Source organism: Eschrichtius robustus, chromosome 6 (genome assembly GCF_028021215.1).
Source record: "Eschrichtius robustus isolate mEscRob2 chromosome 6, mEscRob2.pri, whole genome shotgun sequence".
NCBI lineage: Eukaryota > Metazoa > Chordata > Mammalia > Artiodactyla > Eschrichtiidae > Eschrichtius > Eschrichtius robustus.
In genome coordinates this window covers 64,029,303-64,057,154 of record NC_090829.1, presented here as the reverse complement: position 1 = coordinate 64,057,154, position 27,852 = coordinate 64,029,303, and the positions used below count along the sequence as shown (strand labels likewise).

General features: G+C 36.8%; 1 protein-coding gene across 4 annotated transcripts in view; it reads right to left on the bottom strand.

The window, feature by feature from the left end:
* Positions 1 to 27,852, bottom strand: part of VPS8 (VPS8 subunit of CORVET complex) — a 286,912-nt gene that overhangs the window by 67,889 nt on the left and 191,171 nt on the right. For all 4 annotated transcript variants that reach the window (XM_068546385.1, XM_068546384.1, XM_068546387.1 and 1 more), the window contains exons 42-44: positions 18,451 to 18,531; positions 16,689 to 16,858; positions 13,552 to 13,717 (exon numbers count right to left, since the gene is read on the bottom strand). In XM_068546385.1, the coding sequence (XP_068402486.1) occupies positions 13,552 to 13,717; positions 16,689 to 16,858; positions 18,451 to 18,531 (417 nt within the window). The remainder of the gene's footprint in view (positions 1 to 13,551; positions 13,718 to 16,688; positions 16,859 to 18,450; positions 18,532 to 27,852) is intronic.

Here is a 27,852-nt window from a genome sequence, read left to right as displayed (position 1 = left end):
ATTCTTCTAAGTCCCTACTTCTACGAGTGTAGACATTTATAAATATATATTGCCAGTTCTCCTCCTGACAAGTAAAATATATCCACAAATCCTTTTATTATAATTCTAAAATCCAAAAAGCTCTGAAATCAAAAGTACTTTTTAAAAACTTTTGGCACCAAAAGTTATCTGACATCAAAACCTGACCTGAAGTGAGGCTATTTATAGTCTTTATTTATCCCACGTAAGCATTTGATTATGGGATGCTGCGCTAGACCCCACTGGGAATGTTATATAACATACAATATAAGCACTGTATTACCGTTCTTTAGTACTTTAAAGATGCCGTTTATTGTCACTTGGCCTCTCCTCCCCACCTCCTTTTTATGAGAAATCAGTCATCATTCTTATTATTGCCTTATCTTTGGCTGCTTTTAAGATTTCCTCTTTATCTTTGGTTTTGGCAGTTTGACCAAGATGTGTCTGAGTGTGGTTTTCTTTGTACTTATCCCACTAGCAGTTTGCTGAGTTTTTGGACATACGGGTTAATGTTTTTCACCAAATGTGGGAAATTTTCAGTCCCCCCCTCCACTTCTCTCTCTCTCCTCGCCAGTGATACATACGTTAGGACTTCTTGCTATCGTTTCACAGGTTACTGAGAGCTTTCTTCACTTATTTTCAACCCTTTTAGTCTCTGTGCTTCCATTAGGATTATTTCTATTGAACTGTCTCCAAATATACAGATAACATTTGTCTCTGTTAAAAATGCTGTTGATACCTAATGAAATTTTCATCTTATTTTTTTAACTCTAGAATTTACATTTGGTTTTATTTTATTTTATAGTTTCCATTTATCTGCTGAGATTTCCCTATGTATCCAATCATTCTGCTGATCTTTTTCCTCTAAATCCTTTAATTTATTTATAATTTCTATTTTAAAGTCCTTGACTCCCAATTCTAATATCTAGGTCATCCATAGATCTGCTTCTATTGATGTTTTTCTCTTGATTTTAGGTTATATTTTCCTTCTTCCTACTGATCCTATAATAGTTTGGCCTTTGGCTTTGTTAGAAAGGATTTATTTTACTTTTGCCCTTAGTCTTAGGGTGGCCCTTAGTCCTAAGGCATGGTCCTTCTGCAGTTTCAATACAAAACCTGAGATGTTTATCATTCCCTCAAATTTGGCAGGGCTTGCACTCAAATTCAGCACTATGCACTTGCTGATATCTCTGCTCAGCGCTTTAGTCCTCCTGATGCTACTTTCTGCATGGTTTCTTGAAGCATTGTTTGTGTATGTGCAACTTAGAAACCTGTAAAAAGAATTTAGGGCTCCCTCCTCCCTGGCTTCCTTCCTTGAGATGGCCTCTCTCAATTTACAACTGCTTTGGTAGTCTTGAACTCTGTTTCTTCATCCAGTAAGAATACTACTATAAGCTCTTTTCCTCCAGTTCTCCAAGGCAAACTGAAATGTGTGATAAAGGAAAAAAAACTCGTTAAGTGTAGAGCTCCTCTAGTTTGCTTCCCTTATTTCAAGGTTTGTGTTCTCTAAAGTTTCTGCCTGCTTCTGGTTGCTCTCTAAACAATACTTTGTCTATATAATTGTTACTGGCAGAAGGGTCGTCCAATACAGGCTGCCCTGCCCTTATTGGAATTGGAACTCTGTATTAAGTTTCTTCACATAGTTTTTCTGTTCTATCCCTTCCCCTACTTCTTCCAGAACTCCAATTACATGTATATTTTGCTAGTTGAAGTTGTTCTGTAGTTCATAGTCATTCATTTCTTTTCAGTGTATGTTTGATTTGGGATAGTTTCTACTGCTATACAGTCAAGTTCACTAATCCTTTCTTCTGCTATGTCGTTATGCCGTTAATCCCATCTAGTGTGTTCTTCATCTCATACATTGTAGGTTTAATCTCTAGATGTTTGGTTGGCTCTCATGTTCAATCTTTCCTCTAGCTTCTTGAACATATGCAATACAATTATAATAACTGTTTTAATGTTCTTATCTACTAATCCTATCATATGTGCCATTTCTGGGTCTGTTTCAATGGATTGTTTTTTTTTAAATTCATAAGTTAATTTTAATATATCCTTTCTTATAACTTGTGAGTAGAACACATGAAAACAGAAACTGAAAAAAAATTAAATGAATGGCATTGTGTGCTAGTGTGAAAAATCTGGGATTTAGTCAAAGTGATCTTTTTTTATGGCTGCTTTTTAAAATTTATTTATTTATTTAAACATCTTTATTGGAGTATAATCGCTTTACAATGGTGTGTTAGTTTCTGCTTTATAACAAAGTGAATCAGCTATACATATACATATATCCCCATATCTCTTCCCTCTTGTGTCTCCCTCCCTCCCACCCTACCTATCCCACCCCTCTAGGTGGTCACAAAGCACCAAGCTGATCTCCCTGTGCTATGCAGCTGCTTCCCACTAGTTATCTACTTTACATTTGGTAGTGTGTATATGTCCATGCCACTCTCTCACTTTGTCCCAGCTTACCCTTCCCCCTCTCTGTGTCCTCAAGTCCATTCTCTAGTAGGTCTGCACAGACCTACATACTGTTTTCACCATGCCTCGATGAGACACTAAAAAAGATTTATGTTTTCATCCTGGTGGAAAGAAGGAAAGGACGGAGGGAGAGAGGGGAGAGTTAATTACTTTCTCAAGCTCATGTAATAAGGCAGAGGTCAGTTCTAGAGCCCAAGCCTTGTGACATCCTATGTTCTTTCTTCATGAGAATACTCATTACTTAATAAGATTTATCTAATGCTCTTATTAGTTTACACTGTCATTCTCTGCCATTAACTTCAGCTAACATTCCAATCTATAGCACAGTTGTACGTACATAGTAGATACATTCCGTAGTAGGAGTTTCTTTCTTTTGGTTGTAGAGCACAAAGGGAAGGCAGGGGATTGTTTTTTTAAGACTATTTTTTTAAGAGCAGTTTTAGGTTCATAGCAAAATTGAGAGGAAGGTACAGAGATACTACATATGTGCCATGCTTCCACAGATGTATAGCTTCCCCTAGTATCAACATCTCCCACCAGAGTGGTGCATTTGTTATAACCGATGACACATTACATTGACACATCATTATCACCCAAAGGCCATGGTTTACATTAGGCTTCACCCTTGGCATTGCACATTCTATGGATTTGGACAAAGGCATAATGACATATATCCATCATTATATCAATAGTATCATACAGAATATTTTCACCACACTAAAAAATCCTCTGTTCTGTTTCTTCATCCTTCCCCCCGACCACCCCTGGCAACCAATGATCTTCTTACTGTCTCCATAACTTGCCTGTTCCAAAATGTCACGTAATCGATTTTTTTCTCCTTTTTATGACTTGTATTTTCCTGCTTTTTTGCATGCCTTGTAATATTTGATCAAATGCCAGGCACTGTGAATTCTACTTTGTTCGGTTAGATATTCCTGTAATCCTTACAGGATACAGAACTTTGTTCTGGGATGTTGTTAAAATACATAGAAATAATTTGATCTCTTTAGATTTTGCTTTTAAGTTTTGTTACGTGGGATCAAAACAGCAGCTAGTCTAGGGTTAACTTTTCCCCCAGTATTGAGGTCAAACCCTTACTTAGTACTCTCAATGCTGCCCTGTGAATTATGACATTTTCCAGGTTTCAGTATTCCTGGCTCTATATGAATTTGGGGCACTGCTACCTCTAATACTTTTGGGTGCTCCTTTTTCTGGCCTTGAGTCATTTCCTCACAAACATGAGTGGGTCAGTACTCAACTCAAGGTTGCCTTCTGCAGATCTCTGAAGCCCTCTCTCTGTGTGGCTCTCTCCTGTCCAATACTCTGTCCTGTGAATTCTAGCCCTTGTTTTCCCTGGACTCCCTGCTCTGTCCGAAATCAGAGATACTGATGAGCTCTGCCTTGGTTCTCCCTCCCTGTGCAGTGGCTTGGAAACTTTCCTCCAGCAGTATTTTAGTACATCATTTGTTTATTGTCTCTCAAGGGTTATTCTCTTTCACGGCTTGAGGTCCAATGTCTTGAGAACCATTCTTCTATATATTTTGTCCATTTCTCCCCCAAAAGACTCTTAGTGAAATGGAAGTCCCTGTAGGTATACCTTTCTTTTTTTTTCCTTTAAATTTATTTTTTATACGGCAGGTTCTTATTAGTTATCTATTTTATATATATTAGTGTATATATGTCAATCCCAATCTCCCAATACATCCCACCACGACCCACACCCGATTTCCCCCCTTGGTGTCTATACGTTTGTTTTCTACATCTGTGTCTCTATTTCTGTCTTGCAAACCGGTTCATTTGTACCATTTCTCTAGATTCCACATATATGTGTTAATATACGATGTTTGTTCTTCTCTTTTTGACTTACTTCACTCTATATGACAGTCTCTAGGTCCATCCGCATCTCTACAAATGACCCAACTTTGTTCCTTTTTATGGCTAATATTCCACTCTATATATGTACCACATCTTCTTTATACATTCGTCTGTCGATGAGCATGTAGGTTGCTTCCATGACCTGGCTATTGTAAATAGTGCTGCAATGAACATTGGGGTGCATGTGTCTTTTTGAATTATGGTTTTCTGTGGCTATATGCCCAGTACTGGGATTGCTGGGTCATATGGTAATTCTATTTTTAGTTTTTTAAGGAACCTCCATACTGTTCTCCACACGGGCTGTATCAATTTACATTCCCGCCAACAGTGCAAGAGGGTTCCCTTTTCTCCACACCCTCTCCAGCATTTGTTGTTTGTAGATTTTCTGATGATGCCCATTCTAACTGGTGTGAGGTGATACCTCATTGTAGTTTTAATTTGCATTTCTCTAATAATTAGAGATGTTGAGCAGCTTTTCATGTGCCTCTTGTCCATCTGTATGTCTTCTTTGGACAAATGTCTACTTAGGTCTTCTGCCCATTTTTTGACTGGGTTGTTTTTTTTTTTTAATATTGAGCTGCATGAGCTGTTTTTATATTTTGGAGATTAATCCTTCGCCCATTGATTCGTTTGCAAATATTTTCTCCCATTCTGAGGGTTGTCTTTTAGTCTTGTCTATAGCTTCCTTTGCTGTGCAAAAGCTTTTAAGTTTCATTAGGTCCCATTTGTTTATTTTTTGTTTTTATTTCCATTACTCTAGAAGGTGGGTCAAAAAAGATCTTGCTGTGATTTATGTCAAAGAGTGTTCTTCCCATGTTTTCTTCTAAGAGTTTTATAGTGTCTGGCCTTACATTTAGGTCTTTAATCCATTTTGAGTTTATTTTTGTGTGTGGTGTTAGGGAGTGCTCTAATTTCATTCTTTTACATGTAGCTGTCCAGTTTTCCCAGCACCACTTATTGAAGAGACTGTCTTTTCTCCATTGTATATCCTTGCCTCCTTTGTCATAGATTAGTTGACCATAGGCTCAGTAGTTGTCACAACGGCTTAGCTGCTCCGCAGCATGTGGGATCTTCCTGGACCAGGGCTGGAACCTGTGTCCCCTGCATTGGCAGGTGGATTCTTAACCACTGTGCCACCAGGGAAGTCCCTGCATTCGTATTTTTAATGTATGCCAGTTTAATATGTATTTTTAAAAATTTGCCAGTTTAATAAGTTTTTTAAAATGGCATCATATTGCTATTTTAACTGGTGTTTCTTTGATCACTGGTGAAGCTCAACATTTTTTCACATTTTATTGGACAACAAAACTTTTTTATGCCCTTCGCCCATATTTCCAGCAAAGCTTTAGTTCTACATAGAGACTGGAAACACTTTCTTGGTACTATTGTCTTCCTTCGGTCCCTTGGACACAAGCGTTTTCTGGATCAAAGGGAAGTGACCAAATTTATAGAATCTTAAGAATCTGATTGTTACGCTGGTCTGGCAAAGAGGTGAAGACTTGGACAGTAATAGCGGTGTGGCTGTCTATCCATTTTCCACAATCACAATCAATTGATGGTATGAATTCCCTTGTTTTAAATCCTTTTTATTCTTACTTTAAGAATATAAACTAAACTCTTCACCAGAGTCTTACATTCTAATAAGGATCTGGCCCTGCCTACCTCTTAAACCTCATTCCTTGCAATGTTCCTCTTTAGTCACTATGTTCCAGACTGATCTTTTTTCAGTTCCTTGAACAAGTCATTTCCCTCCTCAGTTCCTCTGTGCTTGCTGTTCTCTTTTGCTTGGAATGTTCTTCCCAGGGCTGGTAGCGTCTTATTTTCATCTCTGCAGATAGATATTCCCTGACCACCCAATAAAAAGTAGGTTTCCCTTCTGTTATTCTTCCTATAACATTCTATTCTTTCCCCTCATAGCACTCACATACCTATCACAATTTGAAATTATATGTTTGATAGTTTGTTTACTTAATTACTGTCTAGCTCTCTTACTAGATAGTAAGCTACATGATGTTAGGAACTATTTTTTTGTTGTTGTTCACCAGTGTATACTTGGTACCAAGAATAGTGTTTGGTCCAAAGCAGGCATACATTATATATTGGCTGAAGTAATGAATCACTTAATACTAGGGTATAATAACAAGATTATTGGAAAATGGGCAATAATCTCCTCAAACAGATTCATTTATATTAGGATTATTTATCACCTCTCTGCACTTCTGAGACATATTAATCTTCATTTAATTTGTAAGTTTAATTTAGAAGATACTCTTTTGAGAAATGCTGCTATCACCAAAAATGGAAATCTCATTTTTTAGCATTTAATTTGAATCTAACATATTCATAACAGGGAGCTAATACTCTTTAAAAATGGACAAATGAAAACAGGGCGTTAATACCAGTGTTCCTATTTCACTAAATGGCATGTAAAACAAATCTCCAATTTATAGTGGGAATCCAAAATCATTAAGCAATGCTTAATGGTTAACAGAAAATTATGACCAGTAAGCATAAATGTCATTTACTGAATAATTTCTTCGAAGTTGTAAATACTTCCATCTGACTTTATTTGTAAATTTATCCCAAAGACAAAACATTTTGTTAGACAATTCTAAAAACCAAGAAATAAAACCAACTCCAAGTACCAGGGAAAATATCAGCTTATTTCTTTTAATTCTCTCCTTTTGTGATTATTAAAGGATGAGTAGGCAGCTATATGTTTACTTCCAATCCCCTTCTTCTTCAGATATTTACCTCTTACTGAAAAAACAAAAAACTCTGATACTGGACTAATGTACCTGGCTCTTTACTGATAAGTGATGATATATCTAATTCTGAAAAGATATCGAGCAATACATAATAAGACTTTCTAATGAGTCTCCAAATGCTCTTGGTTTTTGAAGTGTTAAAAGGAATAACAAGTGGAATGTTTCTGGCACATAATAATGTGTTATGTTAGCTTATTACTATCTCTCAAGAACTCTAAACCCTGTTAATAATATACTAATGTTAAAACTAAAATCTAGTAAATCTTCAGTTATACTTCTTTGAATTTATATCAAGTTGCTGTTGACCAAGAATTATTATTTTTAAAATGAATAGCAAGTTAATTTCTTCTAATGCTAATCAGTGCCAATTAAGATAGTTATTTGCTACTATAAATTTAATAAAAGAATAATCAAAGATAAAATTACTCCTATTCTATTCTATTCTATTGGAATAACATTTGTTGAGAAAATATAATAGCATGATGAGAACTTCAGTTGAAATTAGTTTCTCAAATGTATTTTATCTGTGAGTAATATATAGCAAAAGCAAAACAGAAAATCAGACTTTCAAGGTCTACTCTTTGGACCTATATTTCAGATTGAGCTACTGTAAACCTGAGGTGGCGGGGGAGTGGAGATAAGGAAAGAAAGAAAGAAATTTGAGTTATTTTTTTTCATTTGCTTTCAAAGAATAAAATGCTTATTCCAAAAGAAAGCAGGCTTTCTGGGGGAATAACTCCAATCATGTCTGTGCAGACCTGTTGGGAGGCAATTGATGTGTCACATTTTTGTTTTTCACCAGTTGTGAAAAACAGAAATGAGATTAACAGAGGCAAGAAGAAAGACTTTATCCACCAAACCACAGTTTTGAGGGTAACTGTTGCATCCTGTTGAGTCAGAGTCAGTAACTGAAGAAGTAAAAGTCAATCATCTCAAGTCCTGGAAAAGGATGAAATAAAAAGCTATTTAGGGGCTTCCCTGGTGGCGCAGTGGTTGAGAATCTGCCTGCCAATGCAGGGGACACGGGTCGAGCCCTGGTCTGGGAAGATCCCACATGCCGCGGAGCAACTGGGCCCGTGAGCCACAACTACTGAGCCTGCGCGTCTGGAGCCTGTGCTCCGCAACGGGAGAGACCGCGATAGTGAGAGGCCCGCGCACCACGATGAAGAGTGGCCCCCGCTTGCCACAACTAGAGAAAGTCCTCGCACAGAAACAAAGACCCAACACAGCCAAAAATAAATAAATAAATAAATAAATAAATAAATAAATAAATAAATAAATAAATAAATAAATAAAAAAGCTATTTGACAGAAGGATCACATTACAAGGGCAGTGAAAAGCTTCAAATGTATTCAGTATCTACTGAGGGTAGGAAGAAGCAACAGGTGGAAGTTGACTGGCAACCTCAGCTTGATTTTGAAGTCACTGGGACACATACCTCTGCTTCTCTCTATGCACTGGTTAGGAACTTAATAATCAAGGGTGATAGATTTTCAAAGGAAATTAAAAGAGCAAAGTAGAACTTTCATGAAATTAAGTTTGATTAAAAACCATCATATATAGAATTAGTATTTTCATTTTAAATTCTCTTACAATTAAAAATGTGAATGGCTCATACATGGTAAGAAATCTTAAGTTAGCACAGCGAACATAGTACAGATATATTTTAAAAATCAGCTTTGCCAGGTTTCAATAAAGCCAGAATGCTAAAAATAGAACAGACTGTAGGCAGGAAAACTGAGGGTGATGACGGTTCTAAAAACTTGAATTCAAATACTGGCCCTCCCTCTCTGAGCTACATACAGTTCCTTCAGCTAAACTTGTTGTGAAGATTAGCATAAACACATCTAAAGCATGCATTTGATAAATTTCATTTTCTCTTTCCTTGCATTACCAACCCACTAGATCTTTTTACAATATCTTAGCTAGAAAAACAAGGAGACAGACAGCTAGAGGAAAATTTAAGAAATCCGAGATAGTTCTCATTCTATTTTGCTTCATTAATTAGGAAGCATCAAACAGAGATTTTCAAGAGGATCTGATCAGTAATCTCACTTGGGTTTTCCTAAAGAATGAACAGGTTGAGTCATCTCTTCTGCCCTGCAGAATGGGATAGCCTCAGAAATAAAGCTGTCTTTTTTTTTTTTTTTTATAAAGCTGTCTTTGACATATAGATCCAATTTCAAAATAATTTACCTTTTCTCGATGCTCTGAGAGCAGGCAGGAAGAAAGTCAATGAAACAGATTACTGTCTTTCTTGTGTGAGGTGTGGGGATGTGGGAACATGGCAACCAATGTAGTATAAATGTCTTCAAAATTCAACACCCTTTCATGGAAAAAATCCTCGACAAAACATGGAATAAAAGGAAACCTCCTAAACATGATATAAAGATTACACACAAAAAGCCTACAGTTAACATTATACTTAATAATGAAAAACTGAATACTTTCTCCCTATGATCAGTACCAAGACAAGGATGTCTATTCTTACCATTCCTATTCAACGCTGTACTGGAGGCCAATGCAACAAGGCGAGAAAAAGAAATAAAAGGTACAAAATTGGAAAGGAAGAAATAAAACAGGCATTATTTGCATTTGATATGATTGCCTATGTATAAAATACCAAAGAATCTACAAAAAAGTACTGGTACTAATAAGTAAGCCTAGTAAGGTCACTGGTCACTAGATACAAGATCAACATGCAAAAATAAATTGTATTTTTATATTCTAGGAATGAACAATTAGAAATTGAAATATAAAACAGGAACTTCCCTCGTGGTCCAATGGTTAAGAATCTGCCTTCCAATACAGGGGACATGGGTTCGATCCCTGGTCGGGGAACTAAGATCCCACATGCCGTGGGGCAACTCAGCCTGCGCACCGCAACTACTGTGCCCACGTGCTCTAGAGCCCATGCACCACAACTAGAGAGTCTGAGCGCCACAACTACTGAGCCTGCACACTCTGGAGCCCGTGTGCCACAACAAAGAGCCCACACACTGCAACGAAAGATCCCGCATGCCGCAATGGCGATCCCATGTGCCACAACTAAGACCTGACGCAGCCAAATTAAAAAAAAAGAAAGAAAGAAATATAAAACAGTAAAATACATAATAGCATCAAAAGTCATCAAATACTTAGAAATGAATCTTACAAAACTACCACAAGATTTATATGCCAAAAACTATAAAACACTGATGAAATGAATCAAAGAAGATTTAAATAAAGTTGGAGCTATACCATGTTAATGGATTGGACTCAATATCACTAAGATGTCAACTCTCCCCAGTTGATCTATGTATTCAACACAATCCCAATAAAATCCAAGCATGATTTTTTTTTTGTAGAAATTGACAGGCTGATTTTTAAATTTATATGGAAAAGTAGAATAGCCAAATGTTAGAAAGAAGAACAAACTTTGAGGACTCACTACCTGATATCCAGATTTACTATAAAGACACAGTATTGGAGCAAGGATAGATACATAGATCAATGGAACAGAATAGAAAGTCTAGAAATAGACCCACATATACATGGTCAATTGATTTTTGACTAAGGTACAAAGGCAATTCAATGGATAGCCACATGCAAAAGAAAGAACCTCAATCTTTATTTCACATGCTATTAAAAATGAACTCCAAATGTATCAGTGGTTGCCAGGGATTGGAAGGTGGAGGAAAAAGCTGACTACAAAGAGCTATGGGGGACTTTTGAGGGAGGTGATGATACTGCTCTATGTCTTGATTGTAAAGGTGGTTGCCAAAACTTGCAGAAAGTGAATTTTACTGTTTATAAATTATGTATTAAAATACATAATTGCATATATAATTGTGTTTTTTAAAAAAGGAAAAAAGTCTGTTTTAGCCCCTGAGGACTATCTAGGAAGAAAGAAAAACATCTAATTGGTAATATCCAGGCAATAATACATATGTAATCACAAGTTATTTATCAACAGGATGTAACTGAAACAGAAAAAACACTGAAGTGCCCCAAGATGTAAAGCCTTAAGTATCTGCATAAATAAGATTTCCCCATCTGCATTTGAATTCAGCTTGGAAAGATTCTAGAACTCACAGGGCCTGTTTTTCCTTTCCTAAATGCAAACAAGGAAGCATTCTGGATGACTAATAAAATTTTCAATCCAGAAACATATTGAACATCTTTACGTTCATCTGTATGTCCTGCAGACAGCTCTAACTCCAGCAATGAATTCTCTGTCTTATTCCCAAATATGTTCTTTGTTCATTGTTTTCCATCTCAGTAACTGGTACCACCATCCATTTGTGTTTAAACAAGAAATCTGGGTGTTATCTTTGACTCCTCCCTGTCTTGTCTGCCCCACCAACCAATTTATTTATCACCGAGTCCTGATAATTCTACCTCTCAAATATAGGATCTCTGCTGTAAAGCAGAAAAGAGTATAGAACTAGAACTTGAGCATAACTGAATCTAGAAGGTGAAAGACAGTGGTATGAGATGAAGTTAGTGAGGTAGGCAGGGACCATATTAATTATTTTGGTTTCTGTACTCATCTCAAACACATCTCAAATATGTACTCTTTTCTCCGTCCCAGCTTCCACCATCCTAGTACAAGTTACCATTCCTTTCCTCAAAATTATTTCAATATTCTTGGTCTCCCTACATCTATTCTTGTTTCCCTTTCAATTCATTTTCTGCACTGCAGTTCTTTTAAAAGTACTATTCTGAAAAAAAAATACTATTTTGATCATATCATATCATTCCTTCTTTAAAGCCCTTCAATGTCTTCCTGTTTATTTACCACAAACATAAAAATAATTAATATGGTCCCTGTTTACCTACTAATTTCATTTAATACCATTCTTTCAGCCTCTAGATCCAATCATACTCAGTGCCTAGTTCCAGCAGAGATGCTTTGTTTATTCTATATATTCTTCCCTGACTGGAATACTCCTCCTCCTGCCTACCCTTGCACTTAAACTTTATCTTCTTTTTTTCCTTCAGAGGCAGCTAGCATGGCATTTTGAGGAAGTCTTCCATGACCTCTCATGTCTAGATTAGGTCTACTCATTATCTGCTCTTACAGCACAGTTCATCTGTAAGTACTTGTGGTATAATAAAAGATATTATTTGGTCTTTGTTCCTGGTTCCTGTCTCGTAGTTCCTAAAACTCTTGGACTCTCCTGAGTGAAAAGAGTGCCTTTTGAATGCTAATGAGATGACTGGTACCTGGGGACCCCCAGATAGTTTCAGGATGGCAGCTGGTCACCAGAAAGATCAAGCCATGACTAGAGGGTTAGAACGTTCAGTCCTCCCCTCCCTGTCCTTCCCCCAATCCCACGTATGGGGAGGAAAGAGGGGCTAGATACTGAGTCTAATCACCAACAGCCAGTGATTTAATCAATCATGGCTGTGTAATGAAACTTCCAATAAAAAACCCTAAATGTTGAGGTTCAAGGAACTTCTGAATTGGTGAGCACACTGATATACTGGGAAGATGGTATGCCAAGAGAGGGCACTGAAGCTTCGGGCACCCTCTTCCCCCCATGCCTTGCCCTATGCACTTCATATGGCTATTCCTGAGTTGCATCCTTTATAATAAATGGGTAAATGTAAAGTATGTTCCTAAGTTCTATGAGTTGTTCTGGTGAATTATCAAACCTGGGGGAATGGGTCATGGGGACCCCTAAATTTGTAAGTCAGACAGAAGAGCATGTAATCTGGGCACCCCATTTGTAACTGGTGTCTGAAGTGAGGACAGTCTTATGGGAATAAACCTTTAAACCTGTGGAGTCTGACGCTAATTCCTGGTGGTTAGTGTCAGAATTTAATTGCATTACTGGACATCCAGTTGGTATCCAAAGAACTGACAGAATTGGTGTCAGAACTGATGATGGAAAAGACACCAACTATTCAGTGTCAGAAAGAACTTAAGAACACTTTCTGAAAATCTGTTTATAATTTCATTGGTCATAAACTCTACAAGATAAATGTCCTGTCTATAATTGTATCCCCAGCACTTAGCACAGTGCCTGGCACACAGTTCCATTATCTATTGGATGAATATATAAACTAATGCCTATCACTGGAGTGTAGAAATTCTGAACTGTTACCTGGGAGAAGCTAGGTCAGGGTTTTTTTCCCTGGGTCTGATTCTGACTTAACACTGAAAGCTGATAAAACAAAGAGAAAAAAGCAACAGGTCCAACTTTTCACTATGTGACGTTAAGGTCAACTACAGGATAGGGTGGCATAGAGGAAGGACCAGGAAACAGCAAATTAAGTAAATTTGCTGAGGCCTATAGGACCTGAAAAAAAGTGAGGCCAGGCCTAAAAGACACTGTTAAGAAAAGACCATCTGAAAAAAAAAAAAAAAAAAAAAAGAAAAGAAAAGAAAAGACCATCTGCATCTTGCCATGAAAACAAGTCTTACCTGTGATGGGGTTATTCTTCCCTTTTTAACTTCAGATGAATTTTCACTCAACTTTCCTACTTTGTTAATTGAGCTGCATTTGTAGCACGTCCATCTTGTTTGCCCCTCAATTTCTACGGTGCACTCCTTGCTTTGCAGACAGAATGAGTGATATAAATGGCCACAGCTGCAAAATGAAGGCAACCAATTGACACTTTTCATTATCATAAAATCATAAACCTAAGTTGTGTTAGAGTGTATTTAAAAGTGATAAATATTTCCAATAAGCTGAAATGCACTGATGGGGTATAGGCTAAGAAACAAGGAAGGGGATTTACTTGTTGCTGTCCTCTCTTTTTTAAAATCCAGACTCACGTATTTGCCCACTTAAGTTATGAGCACGAACAGCATCACAATTCTCTGATTACAAACCACCAGGGGATGAGTTGAACTTCTGTTCATTTCTCAAACTATGAAACATTTTTAGACAGTTTGAAAAAAAGTCAATTGGGGAAAATCATAATTATATAAGTAATTTGATAATAACATGAGTGGTCTGCCTCATCAAATTCAGGAGTCATGATTTGTTTAATAAGTATTTACAAAAATGTCAGTGTTACAGTAAATTCTAACATTATTCCTATGAAGAAATTCCCTACTGAATACACTAAGTTCCCAAATAAGCCTTCCAGAAATGAGTGTTGAGTATAATTCTAAGTCATCTTCACTGATTCCTCCTCATTTCTCCAACCTGAAATCTTGGACCACCTCAGACATCAATCCTTTTCTCTTCGATAGTCTTTATAATCTTCCTTTTCTCTATCCTCCCCCACATATATATATATATATATATATGGATATATATATATATATATATATATATATCCATCCATCCATCCATCCTTTCTCTTCTGTAGTCTTTCTCTTCTATACTCTTCTTTCTATAGCCATCCTTGCTCCTTTAGTGACTACTTCCAGTTCCATAGCTTTAAAATACCACCTCCATGCTGGTGACTGCCACATTTATACCTTCAGCCCAGACTTCTCTCCTCAACCGCATCTACCTGTCTCAAGACCTCTACTATGGATGTTTAATAGGCATCTTAAATTTAACATGCTCCAAATTCTTGATTTCCACCCCACTCCACCCCCACTGCATGCTCTCATCCAACCTTCCACATCTAAATAATGGCAACTACACTCTTCTAGTTTCTCAAGCCAAAAACTATTCTTTCTTTCACTCCTCATATACAAACTATAAACAGATCTTATTAGCTATACCTTCAGAATATATCCAGAATCTCACCACTGCTTACTTCATTACAATCATCTTGGGCCATCTCTCACTTGGATTACTGCAATAGCTTAACTGGTCATTCTATTTTCACCCTTGGCTTTCTACAGTCCATTCTCACCACGGCAGTCAAAGTGATCCTTAAGACAGAGGTCAGATCAGGTCAACGCTATCATCAAAAACATCCAATGGCTTTTCATCTCAGCGCAAAAGTTTAACTCTTTATAATGACCCAGTTCCTACATGATTTAGCCGCTGAAGTCATCTCTTATATTTTCCCTTCACGCTGCTCAGGCAACACTAGCCTGCTCCCTCACTACCCATCAAGTATGCCTAGCACCTGCATCATGGTTTCTGCACTTGTTGATCCTCTGTCTGGGGCACTCTCCCCCTGATATTGCATGGCCACTTCCTTTAGGTCTCTACTCAAATGTTACTTAAACTTCCCTAATAACTCTTTATATATTAGTAGCTCCCAACGTTCTCTCTCCTCTATACCATGTTTTATTTTATTCATGGTAATTATTACCTTTTTATTAATTAATTTTTAAATTGTCTGTCCATAATCACCTTAACAGTGTTGCTTTCCCTGACCACACTTCATAAAGTATCTTCCCCCACAAACACTATATATCTCACTTAACATGTTTTATTTTTTTCCGTGTTAGTCACTATCTGGCATTTTACTTGTCTGTTTGCCTCTTTTACTAGAGTGTAAACTCCACGAGAGCAGAACCTTTGTTTTGTTCATGTGGTACCCTACCCCCTTGAACAGTACCTGACATATAGTAGGTGCTCAATAAATACTTGTTGAATGAATGGGTTTGTGTGATGAAAACTACTTCCTCTTCCAACCACCAAATCTACCAATCTTCTTGTATCTGTAATAATAGAAGCTAACACTTATATAGTACTTACTATATGTCAGCATGGTTACAAGTGTCTTATGTAAATTATCTCATTTAATCTTCACAAAACCCTATCAAGTAGGTATCCCAATTTACAGATGAAGAAACTAAGACGTAAAGAGATGAAATAACTTGTCAAAGTCTCATAGCTAGTAAGTGGCAGAGTCAGAATTTGAACTCAAGATTTAAAGTCTGGCTCCAGAGTCCATCTTATATTGCCTCTATCCATATATTCTGGATGAGCTGTCTCCTCCTGAGATCAAACCTTCCATTTTTGCACTAAACTTCCTTTCTCTTTGTACTGTGTCTTTAAATATCATTTACATGCTGATGATTTCTAAATTTATATTTCCAGGACATGTCTCTGACTAGAATAACTGTCTACCTGACATTCCTACTTGAATGCTTAAAAGGGCATCTCAAACCTAACATCTCCAAGACAAGACTCTTGATTTCCCCAGCTCCTCACACCTGTTCCTTCTCGTCTTAGAGGATGGTACCACATTCATCCAGTAGCTCAGGCCGAAGATGTTTTTCCCTCTCACTTCACATCTAATACATCAGAAAGTTAACACTTCCCTTAAAATATATTCTGAACCTTCACTCCTACCTCTCTCACTCTGCTCAACTGTCACTTCCTTAGACACATTTTTCCTCATTACAGTGTCTTAAAATAGCACTCTCACCCTGAACGCTTCTTCTTTCCATCCCCTTACCCTGTGTTTTATTTCTCTCCATAGCTCTTATTACTCTGTATTTATTTACCGCCTGACCACCCTAACACCCTTTCCTCCTGACTCCCACGCAGAATGTAAGGTCTATAAGGGCAGGAACTTTGCCTTGTTTTGGTCACTGGCAGAATGATTGACTGGGGCTGTGTGTCCACGTGTATTTCTGCCTGGCAATACCATACACGCACACACACCATATGTGTCACATTTCCTTCCCTTTCTTACCTAAAGACAATAATTTCATCAGCCATTTCTTGGCGTCTCTTGTACTGCTGCAAACAAATAGAGCAGTAATCCTGCTTGGGATTCAGTCCTCTGGTGACTGAAGCTCTCAGGTTACACAATGACCAATGGAGATCTTGGTTTAGAAGGCTAGTCGTTGTTTCCAGCAGGGTCTATGAAAGACCAAAATAAAAAATAAGCCAACAAAAAATTGTTCATAAAGTGAAAGAGACAGAGGAGATGAGTGGAAAATACCACTTGTTTCATTTTCAACCACAATTGAATTGGAATACACTATAAAGGCATAAAACTGATCAAATAAACATCAAAACACCCCAAACTTAAGTGGTTAACTTTAATGTGCAGGGTACTGATAAGTGCATACATCAAGATTCTCAAAATAATTATTAAAAGGCTGTCACTAGTTACTACTGAGAAATGTGTGCTCTGCCATTCTGTGGATTAATTCAGCACTGATGGCTTTCAGATGACTAGATAAACCCAAATCTACTTATTTATTACATTTATATGATGAGTTCTCTCTGAATGGCTCAAAGTTGTGTTGTAACAAATAATAAAAAAAAAAAATCCCTGAGTTTTAAATAGAAACTGCCTCCATGGCGATATTTCACAGTAACCTTTCACTGGAAAAGCTAATGGCCATTACTCAGTTTTCATCTCCCTTGGGCAGAGAGATCACTGTTTCCTGAACAGCACTTACAAGCCATTTGAATCTACTCAAGACTGTGACATCTGTCATTAAGTCACATAAAGTTATTTCACAGCTATCACATTAAGTCATTTTAAAGCTCTCTGTGTTTATAAACTATTGTTTACTTACTTCAATGTGCAGCTGGGTTCTTTTCTGTCAGTCCCAAAGGGGAAGATATACTGCCCATCCTCCTTGCTACACAGCCTGGTCCTTTAACTTTATCTATAACGCAGAACTTTCAGTTCTAATGGTCTGTTTTAATTCTTTCCAATCAACCCCATCTTTTCCTCCTCTTCCAAAGTTCACAAAAAATTTCTGTCTTGCATTCAGCTTTCCTTCTGCCGCCAGGGAGTCTGTGCCTGAAGGGGGATCAGCTTCCTTGGGCTATGCTTACTTAGCAAAACTGCAGTTCTTACAACATCCTAAGAAAAGCTCTACCACCCAAATTTTTCTTTTTCTTCTACTAAAAAAGTAGACAGTGTATCTAACATGCCTAAGTGGCACTTTTCCTAGGTGGCTTCATGAGTCACTTTGAAGTACATGAAGAAAAAAATCTGTATATCAAGCTGGCTCTTACTGAGAATTAAAGCTATAGGCAGTTTTGGGTTAAGGGAAGACTAATGACCATTTTTGGTTAGTGGCAATTATCTGTTTCAGAATGTTTAAAAGAACACTAATTTATTTTGCAATTTTTCTATACTCATGCTTCCTTTTCAATGAGTTATATCTTTGCATTCCATTACCTTCCAAGAAAGTATCTTACATTTTTCATTTGGAAAAAAAAATATATGTCCCACTGCCAATGAATCAAAAGAATAAAATGAATCCAAACTTGATGCATTTCCACATTCCAGAATATATGTGTATGTGTATATAAAATATGTATTAATTAATTAAGGTCAAGAGAAATTTAAAAATTAAAAAGCCATACACTTCAATCTATCAAACTTCCACTAAACAGATGGTAATTTTTAAAGAAAAAGTATAGGTGCAAAGAAAAAAGAATAGCTTCTTTCTACCTTAGAATGGGCTTAGAAATAGAAAGTAGCTTACCTGTTCATAGCTAAAGGTATCCAACATTCCCAGAATAAGTCCCTGGATTTCTCCAAGTTTTCCTTTTCCATAAACTGGGTCCTAGAAAAAAGTTGCAAAATATTATAATTCTATTCTTGCTATTTTAAAATTACTTTAAAATGTAAGTTATCTGAAAAAGCCAAATACTCAAGTACTTTGTCTACAGTCACAAAATATTTATTCTTCCATGAACCTTCTGCTGGAAATGCACATTGGTCTCCTCAGGCCATCAGAAATATTTTGGAAAAATAAATAAAATTTAAATGATCCAAGCCCCTTGCTTAACAATCGTCTTTGCAAGTCTAATTAAATTTCACTCTGGTTTTGTTTCTGCAGCAAGCTTCCTCTCCTTCTTATTAAACATCACCTATCCCCTTTTGAGCTCCTATTTATCTGCTACATTAAAACCAAAGTACTCATGAATACTCAGAATCTGTCCAACTCCTCCGGTGACCCACATTTGGCCACCTCCTGGTCCAAACCAACTAAGTTACATCAGTTTAGGAGATGAGTTTCTGAACCCAAGCAACTTTCAGTTTTCCAAAGCTTTTCTCAATAAAGTCACTACTGATAAACAACAGATTCCTAGACACCCAATCTTCCCTCCATTGCTTTTCATATGAAGTATGCCAACTTGTTTATTGTACACAATTTGAAAAACACTGATGTGTACAAAAATAAAACCGAACTGAAATCCAACCACCTGGAGATAAACACTTCTGATTTTTTGAGATATATCCTTCCAGTCTTATTTCTGGGGAAGTAGAGAGAGGGATGTATTTCTTAGTGTACAAAATTTGAGTATTTCACATAATACTTTCGTAACTTTTTTTTTCTTAATAGTATGTTGTGAGCAGTTTCCCATATTATCAAATACTTTGTAATAGTAAGAGTATGAATCATGTGAAAATGCCATGTGTTATTCAACCATTCTCTGTTGTCGGGGATTTAAGTTTCCCTCCCCATACCCCACATTTAAGTCCCACCCACTATTATCAAATCCTAGTGGCTGTAAATTTTGGTCTGAATCTCTGAGTCTTTCTTAAGAGGAGATTTCAAGAAAGGGGATGAATTACAGACTCAAAGAGTATTTTTATGGGTATTGATATATACACTTCACCCTTGAATAACATGGGTTATAAGTGAGCAGGTCCACTTATATGCAGATTTCTTCCAATAAATATATAGGAAAAACTTTTTGAGATTTGCAACAATATGAAAAAACTCACAGGTGAACCATGTAGCCAAGAAATATCGAAAAAATTAAGAAAAAGTTAGGGTTGTCATGAATGCATAAAATATATGTAGATACTAATCTATTCTTACACAGGCATAAGGTGAGTGATATTTAATATAAAATTAATAATCTGTTAGTTTTCTGTTTTATAACTTTGCTTTTAAAGAATTACATTACTATATAGTATGCCCCTCTCCCTCTCCCTCTCTGTCTCTCCTGTAATTGGAGAAACTGTGTATCAGCCTATCATCACAGGTAGGATGTTTTTTAAAAAAAATTAACAATGTTCCAATACTGTATTATGAATATGACTATAATATTATTAAAAATTTTAATGCCATAAAAATTTTATAACAATTCATTCATTAGTGTATTGGCTAGGCTACTGTGAAGCAACCGTATTGATTACACTAGGCTACCACAAGGCAATCACATTGCTGCTTCTTTGTTATCACAATGCATGAATTGTCATACCTGTAAATATGAATTTTTTTCACATTATCTTTTCATTTTTAATGTCTAGTGTTAGTAATACATATAGTATCAATGGAGTTTTGTATCATATAATATTGATGCAGGTACTACAGACAATTCATCTTGTAAACAGATGATGTAAACTTAGGCTATTGATACAGTACAGTACTGTAAATGTATTTCTCTTCTTTATGATTTTTTAAATAACATTTTCTTTTCTCTAGCTTACTTTATTACAAGAATACAGTAACAATACATATAATGTACAAAATATGTGTTAATCGACTGTTTATGTTACTGGTAAAGCTTCCAGTCAACAGTAGGCTATTAGTAGTTAAGTTTTGGGGGAGTCAAAAGTTATACATGGATTTTCGACTGAGCAGGGGGGTCAGTGTCCCTAACTCCCACGTTGTTCAAGGTCAACTGTAGTGCGTAATTGCTCTACCAAAAAGTTGTATTATGCAATTTTTATCTCCATCAGCACATTTGTGCGCCCATTTTACTGCACCTTTGGCTAGGCTGGGAATTATAAAAATTTGCTAATAAATATGTATGTCAAGTCTATTAATTTACTGTAACGTGAGGCTATATATGACATAAATGTCTCTTCCATGCTAAATAGGGGAATCCAACTATACAGTAATGATAAAAGTAGCTGCTATTTATTAACTGCGTAGCACACGCCAAGTACAATGCTAAGCATTTTATATATACCACATCACTGAATTCCTTCCAGAACATTTATAAATGAAGAAATTCAGGCTCAGAAAGGTTAGGTAAAATTCTCTAAGAACGCAACACTATTAAGCAGATAAGCTGGGATTTGAATCTAGGCACTTCAGAAACTATGTTTTTAAATAACACTACACTGGTCTCCCAAGGATGGACACATAAACTAATAAACTAAATAATAAATTAATGTTTACTAGATGAGTAACAAATATGAATAACTAAATGATAAACTAATGTATGCTGGAAAATATGGGTAACATTTCTGGTTACTTATTAGGGAGTAAGGATTATTAAAATCTTGGTACAGTAACTGTGAGTTCAGATGTTCAGAAAAAAAAAAAAAAAAGACTGTGGAGCAAGAAAAACTTAGGAGACAGGTTCAGAAATGTGAGAAGAAATTTGCGTTCCTGCACTTGTTACAACATAGTCTTAGGATTTGCTTTCTTTCTCTCTTCTATGCTCTGATGTTGCTTCTTAAAGACTGGATAGATGCGGTTTCTAAATAAGATCAGTTTGCAGTACTTTTAGCTGGTCAAGAGCAGCACCAGATTATCTGCCATAGGTTCCTGGTCCCTGATGCTGAGGTTATGCTGAAAAAACCAAAGGTAGAGAATAACTACACATTTGTTTACTAATTAACAAGTTTACTTTGGGCTTGAACAGATCACTTAAGTTTACTGGGGAAATCTGTTTCACTAAGCTAAAGATACCTGTGAAACATGTGCAGAGCATTTGCAAAAGACAAGACTACAGATATCTCAGACTAACTCTACCAGAACAACTCAGGCCATATACTCACAAGATAATCTTTAAATTTTCTTTGCATAAAAATAGAACCATGTTAATGCTTCTGAACTTACACTCAATTATGCTTTTGGTCAAGCTCGTAGTAAATACATTTACTTCTGAAAGTATCAATGGAGAGTGTAATACTTTATTATAAAAACGTTGTAATAGCTATTCTAACACGTCCACACATACACAATACACATTAACATAGCTCTAGCACAGAAAACTTCTGTCACTTGTTTATAACAGGGTGGTTTGGGGAATAAAGAGGTCTTGAAAATGTTAAATTCTGGGAAAAGGAAGAAATCTTTATAGGTCATGTCTATATTTATATCAGTACATTTCACTTTAATATGCATACTTTAAAAGCAAAATCATGAAAATAACCTCATGCTGGGATAACATATAAATTATACAACGCAAAAGGGAGCTCAAGGCTTCTGGCACAGCATGTACACAATCCACTAGCTTTTCAAATTATTTTCCAAATATGTCAGCTGGCTTCTTCAGCAATAAATAACTGCTGAGGTTTCTCTTTAACTTGTTCGTAAACTACAAAAGAAGAGCACATTTAGGTACTTCAAATAAACTTGTTTTTTAAAAAGCACATTATAAAAACATGTGATGAGCACTTTTTTCCTCATTGTTTTCTTTCTTTTAAATTGAAGTATAGTTGATTTAAAATACTGTGTTAGTTTCAGGTGCATAGCATAGTGATTCAGTTACTTTTTTCTGATTATATTCCATTATAGGTTATTACAAGATATTGAATATAATTTCCCATGCTATACAGTAAATCCATTTTGTTTATCCATTTTATATATAGTAGTTTATATCTGTTAATCCCATACTCCTAATTTGTCCCTCTCCCCTCCTCTCTCCCCTTTGGTAACCATAAGCTTGTTTTCTATGTCTGTGAGTCTGTTTCTGATTTGTATGTAGATTCATTTGTATTATTTTTTTAGAATCTCACATATGAGTGATATCATACAGTATTTGTCTTTCTCTGTCTGACTCACTTCACTAAGTGTAATATTCTCTAGGTCCATCCAAGTTGTTGCAAATGGCAATATCCCTATTGCTTTCTGATACTTATTGTATCATGTATGCGGTTTGTTATAAAATTAAAATTTTTACTAATCAAGCATTACTTTAAAATATGAATAATGCCCACAGCAGGTTAGCATATAAATCATTTGTCTGTATTAATTCCCTCCGTATAACAGTCATGAGTAGCTTCTCAGAAGCCAAACGTTACTTTCTCCATAGAGCGAAGATCCGTAAGAGCCAGCAGTGAAGACAGAATGTGTATAACATAAATATGGTCCCTCAAAAATATTAACTTATCACCTAATGTTCCTGAAAGAAACCTGTATAATTCAGGTCCCAAGTATCAGTTTGAATAAATATTTAGAGGTCAGGAAGATCTTTGAGAACCTCTTATCAGGTGAATATCTCTTCTGGAAAAACTGTAAATATCTGAGCAATTATGCATCTAAATAAATGAGCATCTAAATATCTTCTCCCCAAGGGACCTGATAAAGTGAGGTAGATATGAAAAACACTATGGTTGGTGTTAGGTACAGAAGGCCGAAAGTTTGGAGTTAGAAGACCTAGGTTAATGTTCCCACTTAATAACTGGGCAAATTATTTAATTATTTGAAGGCCACTTTCCTCTTGAGAACCACAAGGATACCACTACTTCCCCAGCATAATGTACACAGAGATAAAGGAGATAAAGAACACAAAAGTGCTTTATAAACTGCAGAGGACTACTCAGACACATTAGGTGGTTGAGCCAACTAATATTTACTGAGTATATACTATGTTCCAAGCACTGTGCTAGGTGGTGGAGATAAAGCAGCAAACAAGTAGACCTGGTCCCTGCTTTCACGGAACTCACGTCTAGAGGGGCAAGCCTATGTGAAGGTGAGAGTCAAAAAAAAGAAAGTCTGTACTTATTTTTGTTGATGGTTTCCTTTGCTGTGGAAAAGCTTTTAAGTTTAATTAGGTCCCGTTTTTTAATTTTTGCTTTTATTTCTTTGCCTTAGGAGACAGATCCAAAATAACATTGTTCAGATTTACGTCAAAAAGTGTTCTGTTCTACCTATGTTCTCTGCTAGAAGTTTTATGGTTTCGGGTCTTACATTTATGTCTTTAATCCATTTTGAGTTTATTTTTGTATATGGTATGAGGAAATGTTTTAATCTCATTCTTTTACATGTAGCTGGCCATGTTTCACAGCACCACTTATTGAGTAGACTGTCTTTCCTCCACTGTATATTCTTGTCTCCTTTGTCGTGGATTAATTGACTGTAGTTGCGTGGGTTTATTTCTGGATTCTCTATTCTGTTCCACTTATCCATACATCTGTTTTTGTGCCAGTATCACACTGTTTTGATTACTGCAGCTTTGCAGTATAGTCTGAAGTCTGGGAGCACGACACCTCCAGCTTTGCTTTTTTCTCAAGATTGCTTTGGCAATTTGGGGTCTTTTGTGGTTCCAAATAAATTTTAGAATTATTTGTTCTAGTTCTGTGAAAAACGTTGTGGGTGGGACTTCCCTGGTGGTGCAGTGGTTAGGAATCTGCCTGCCAACGCAGGGGAAACGGGTTCGAGCCCTGGTCCAGGAAGATCCCACATGCCGTGGAGCAACTAAGCCCGTGCGCCACAACCACTGAGCCTGTGCTCTAGAGCCCACGAGCCACAACTACTGAGCTCGTGTGTCACAACTACTGAAGCCCGCGTGCCTAGAGCCTGTGCTCTGCAACAAGAGAAGCCACCGCAGTGAGAAGCCTGCGCACAACAAAGAGTAGCCACCACTCGCTGCAACTAGAGAAAGCCCACATGCAGCAATGAAGACCCAGTGCAGCCAATAAATAAATAAATAAAATTAATTTTTTTAGAAATGTTGTAGGTATTTTGACAGGGACTGCACTAAATCTGTAGGTTGCTTTGGGTAGTATGGACATTTAAACAATATTAATTCTTATAATCCAAGAACACAGGGTATCCTTGCATTTCTTTTTATCCTCTTCAATTTCCTTCATCAATGTTTTATATTTTTCAGAGTATAGGTCTTTCACCTTGGTTAAGTTTATTCTTAGATATTTTATTCTTTTTGATGTAATTTTATTTATTTATTTTTTAATTTTTATTGGAGTATAGTTGCTTTACAATGTTGTGTTAGTTTCTACTGTACAGCAAAGTGAATCAGCTATGCATATACATATATCCCTTCTTTTTTGGATTTCCTTCCCAGTTAGGTCACCACAGAGCACTGAGTGAAGTTCCCTGTGCTATACAGTAGGTTCTCGTTAGTTATCTATTTTATACATAGTATCAATAGTGTATATATGTCAATCCAATCTCCCAACTCATCCCACCTCCTCCTTTCCCCCTTGGTATCCATACGTTTGTTCTCTACATCTGTGTCTCTATTTCTGCTTTGTAAATAAGAGCGACTATACCAATTTTTTCAGATTCCACATATATGCATTAATATACGATATTTGTTTTTCTCTTTCTGACTTACTTCACTCTGCATGACAGTCTCTAGGTCCATCCATGTCTCCACAAATGACCCAATTTCGTTCCTTTTTATGGCTGAGTAATATTCCATTGTATATATGTGTCACATCTTCTTTATCCATTCATCTGTCGTTGGACATTTAGGTTGCTTCCATGTCCTGACTACTGTAAATAGTGCTGCAATGAACATTGCTGTGCATGTGCCTTTTTGAATTATGCACAGATAACTCATAAGTAATGAAATTGAAACTGTGATTAAAAATCTTTCAACAAACAACACTCCAGGACCAGATGGCTTCACAGGAGAATTCTACCAAATATTTAGAGAAGAACTAACACCTATCCTTCTCAAACTTTTCCAAAAAACTGCAGAGGGAGGAACACTCCCAAACTCATTTTACGAGGCCACCATCACCCTGATACCAAAACCAGACAAAGATATCACAAAAATAGAAAATTACAGGCCAATATCACTGATGAACACAGATGCAAAAATCCTCAAAATACTAGCAAACCAAATCCAACAACACATTAAAAGGATCATACACCATGATCAAGTGGGATTTGTCCCAGGGACGCAAGGATTCTTCAGTGTATGCAAATCAATCAATGTGATACACCATATTAACAAATTGAAGAATAAAAACCATATGAACATCTCAAGAGATGCAGAGAAAGGTTCTGACAAAATTTAACACCCATTTCTGACAAAAACTCTCCAGAAAGTGGGCATAGAGGGAACTTACTCAACATAATAAAGGCCATATATGACAAACCCACAGCAAACATTATTCTCAATGGTGAAAAACTGAAAGCATCTCCTCTGAAATCAGGAACAAGACAAGACAAGGGTGCTCACTCTTGTCACTGTTATTCAATATAATTTTGGAAGTCCTAGCCACGGCAATCAGAGAAGAAAAAGAAATAAAAGGAATCCAAAATGGTAAAGAATAAATAAAACTGTCACTGTTTGCAGAAGACATGATACTATATATAGAAAATCCTAAAGATGCCACCAGAACACTACTAGAGCTAATTAATGAATTTAGCTCAGTCACAGGATACAAAATTAATACATAGAAATCTCTTGCATTCCTATACATTAACAATGAAAGATCAGAAAGAGAAATTAAGAATGCAATTTTATATGGGATTATTTTTTTGGCTTTCTTTTTCTGATAGGTCACTATTAGTGCATAGAAAAGTGAAAGATTTCTGTATATTAATCTTGTATCCTGAAACTTTACTGAATTCATTACTAGTTCTAATGTTTTTTGGGTAGAGACTTTAGGGCTTTATATATATATATAGTACCATGTTATCTGCAAATTGTGAGTTTTACTTTTTTCCTTCCAATTTGGATGTCTAAAAAGACATTTCTTTTTCCTTTTTTAGAAATTCACGTTCTTTATTTATTTATGACTGTGTTGGGTCTTCGTTTCTCTGCGAGGGCTTTCTCTAATTGTGGCAAGTGGGGACCACTCTTCATCGCGGTGCGCGGGCCTCTCACCATCACGGCCTCTCTTGTTGCGGAGCACAGGCTCCAGACGCGCAGGCTCAGTAGTTGTGGCTCACGGGCCCAGTTGCTCCGTGGCATGTGGGATCTTCCCAGACTAGGGCTCGAACCCGTGTCCCCTGCATTGGCAGGCAGATTCTCAACCACTGCGCCACCAGGGAAGCCCACATTTCTTTTTCTTGTCTGACTGCTGTGGCTAGGACTTCCAATACTATATTAAATACAAGTGGCAAGAGTGGGCATCCTTGTCTTGTCCCCAGTTTTAGAGGAAAGGCTTTCAGCTTTTCACCAGTGAGTATGATGTTAGCTGTTAGTTTGTCATATATGGCTTTTATTATGTTGAGATATGTTCCCTCTACACCTTTTTTTTTTTTTTTTGGCTGCGTTGGGTCTTCGTTGCTGTGCGCAGGCTTTCTCTAGTTGTGGCAAGCGGGGGCTAATCTTTGTTTTGGTGCGCGAGCTTCTCATTGCGGTGGCTTCTCTTGTTGTGGAGCACGGGCTCTAGACACGTGGGCTTCAGTACTTGCAGGACGCGGGCTCAGTAGTTGTGGCACGTGGGCCCTAGAGCATGTGGGCTTCAGTAGTTGTGGCACGCGGGCTCAGTAACTGTGGCTCGTGGGCTCTAGAGCGCAGGATCAGTAGTTACGGCACATGAGCTTAGATGCTCCGTGGCATGTAGGATCTTCCCGGACCAGGGATCGAACCCATATCCCCTGCATTGGCAGGTGGATTCTTAAGCACTGCGTCACCAGGAAAGTCCCTCTACGCCAATTCTGATGAGAGTTTTTAATCATGAATGGATGTTCAATTTTGTCAAATGCTTTTTTTGCATCTATTGAGATGATCATGTGACGTTTATCCTTCCTTTTGTTAATGTGGTATATAACACTGATTGATCCGCAAATACTGAACCATCCTTGCATCTCTAGAATAAATCCCACTTGATCATGGTGTATGACCCTTTTTATACATTGTTGGATTTGGTTTGCTAATATTTTGTTGAGGATTTTTGCGTCTATATTCATCAAAGATATTGGCCTGTAACTTTCTTTTTTGGTAGTGTCTTTGTCTGGTTTTGGTATGAGGGTAATGGTATCCTCATA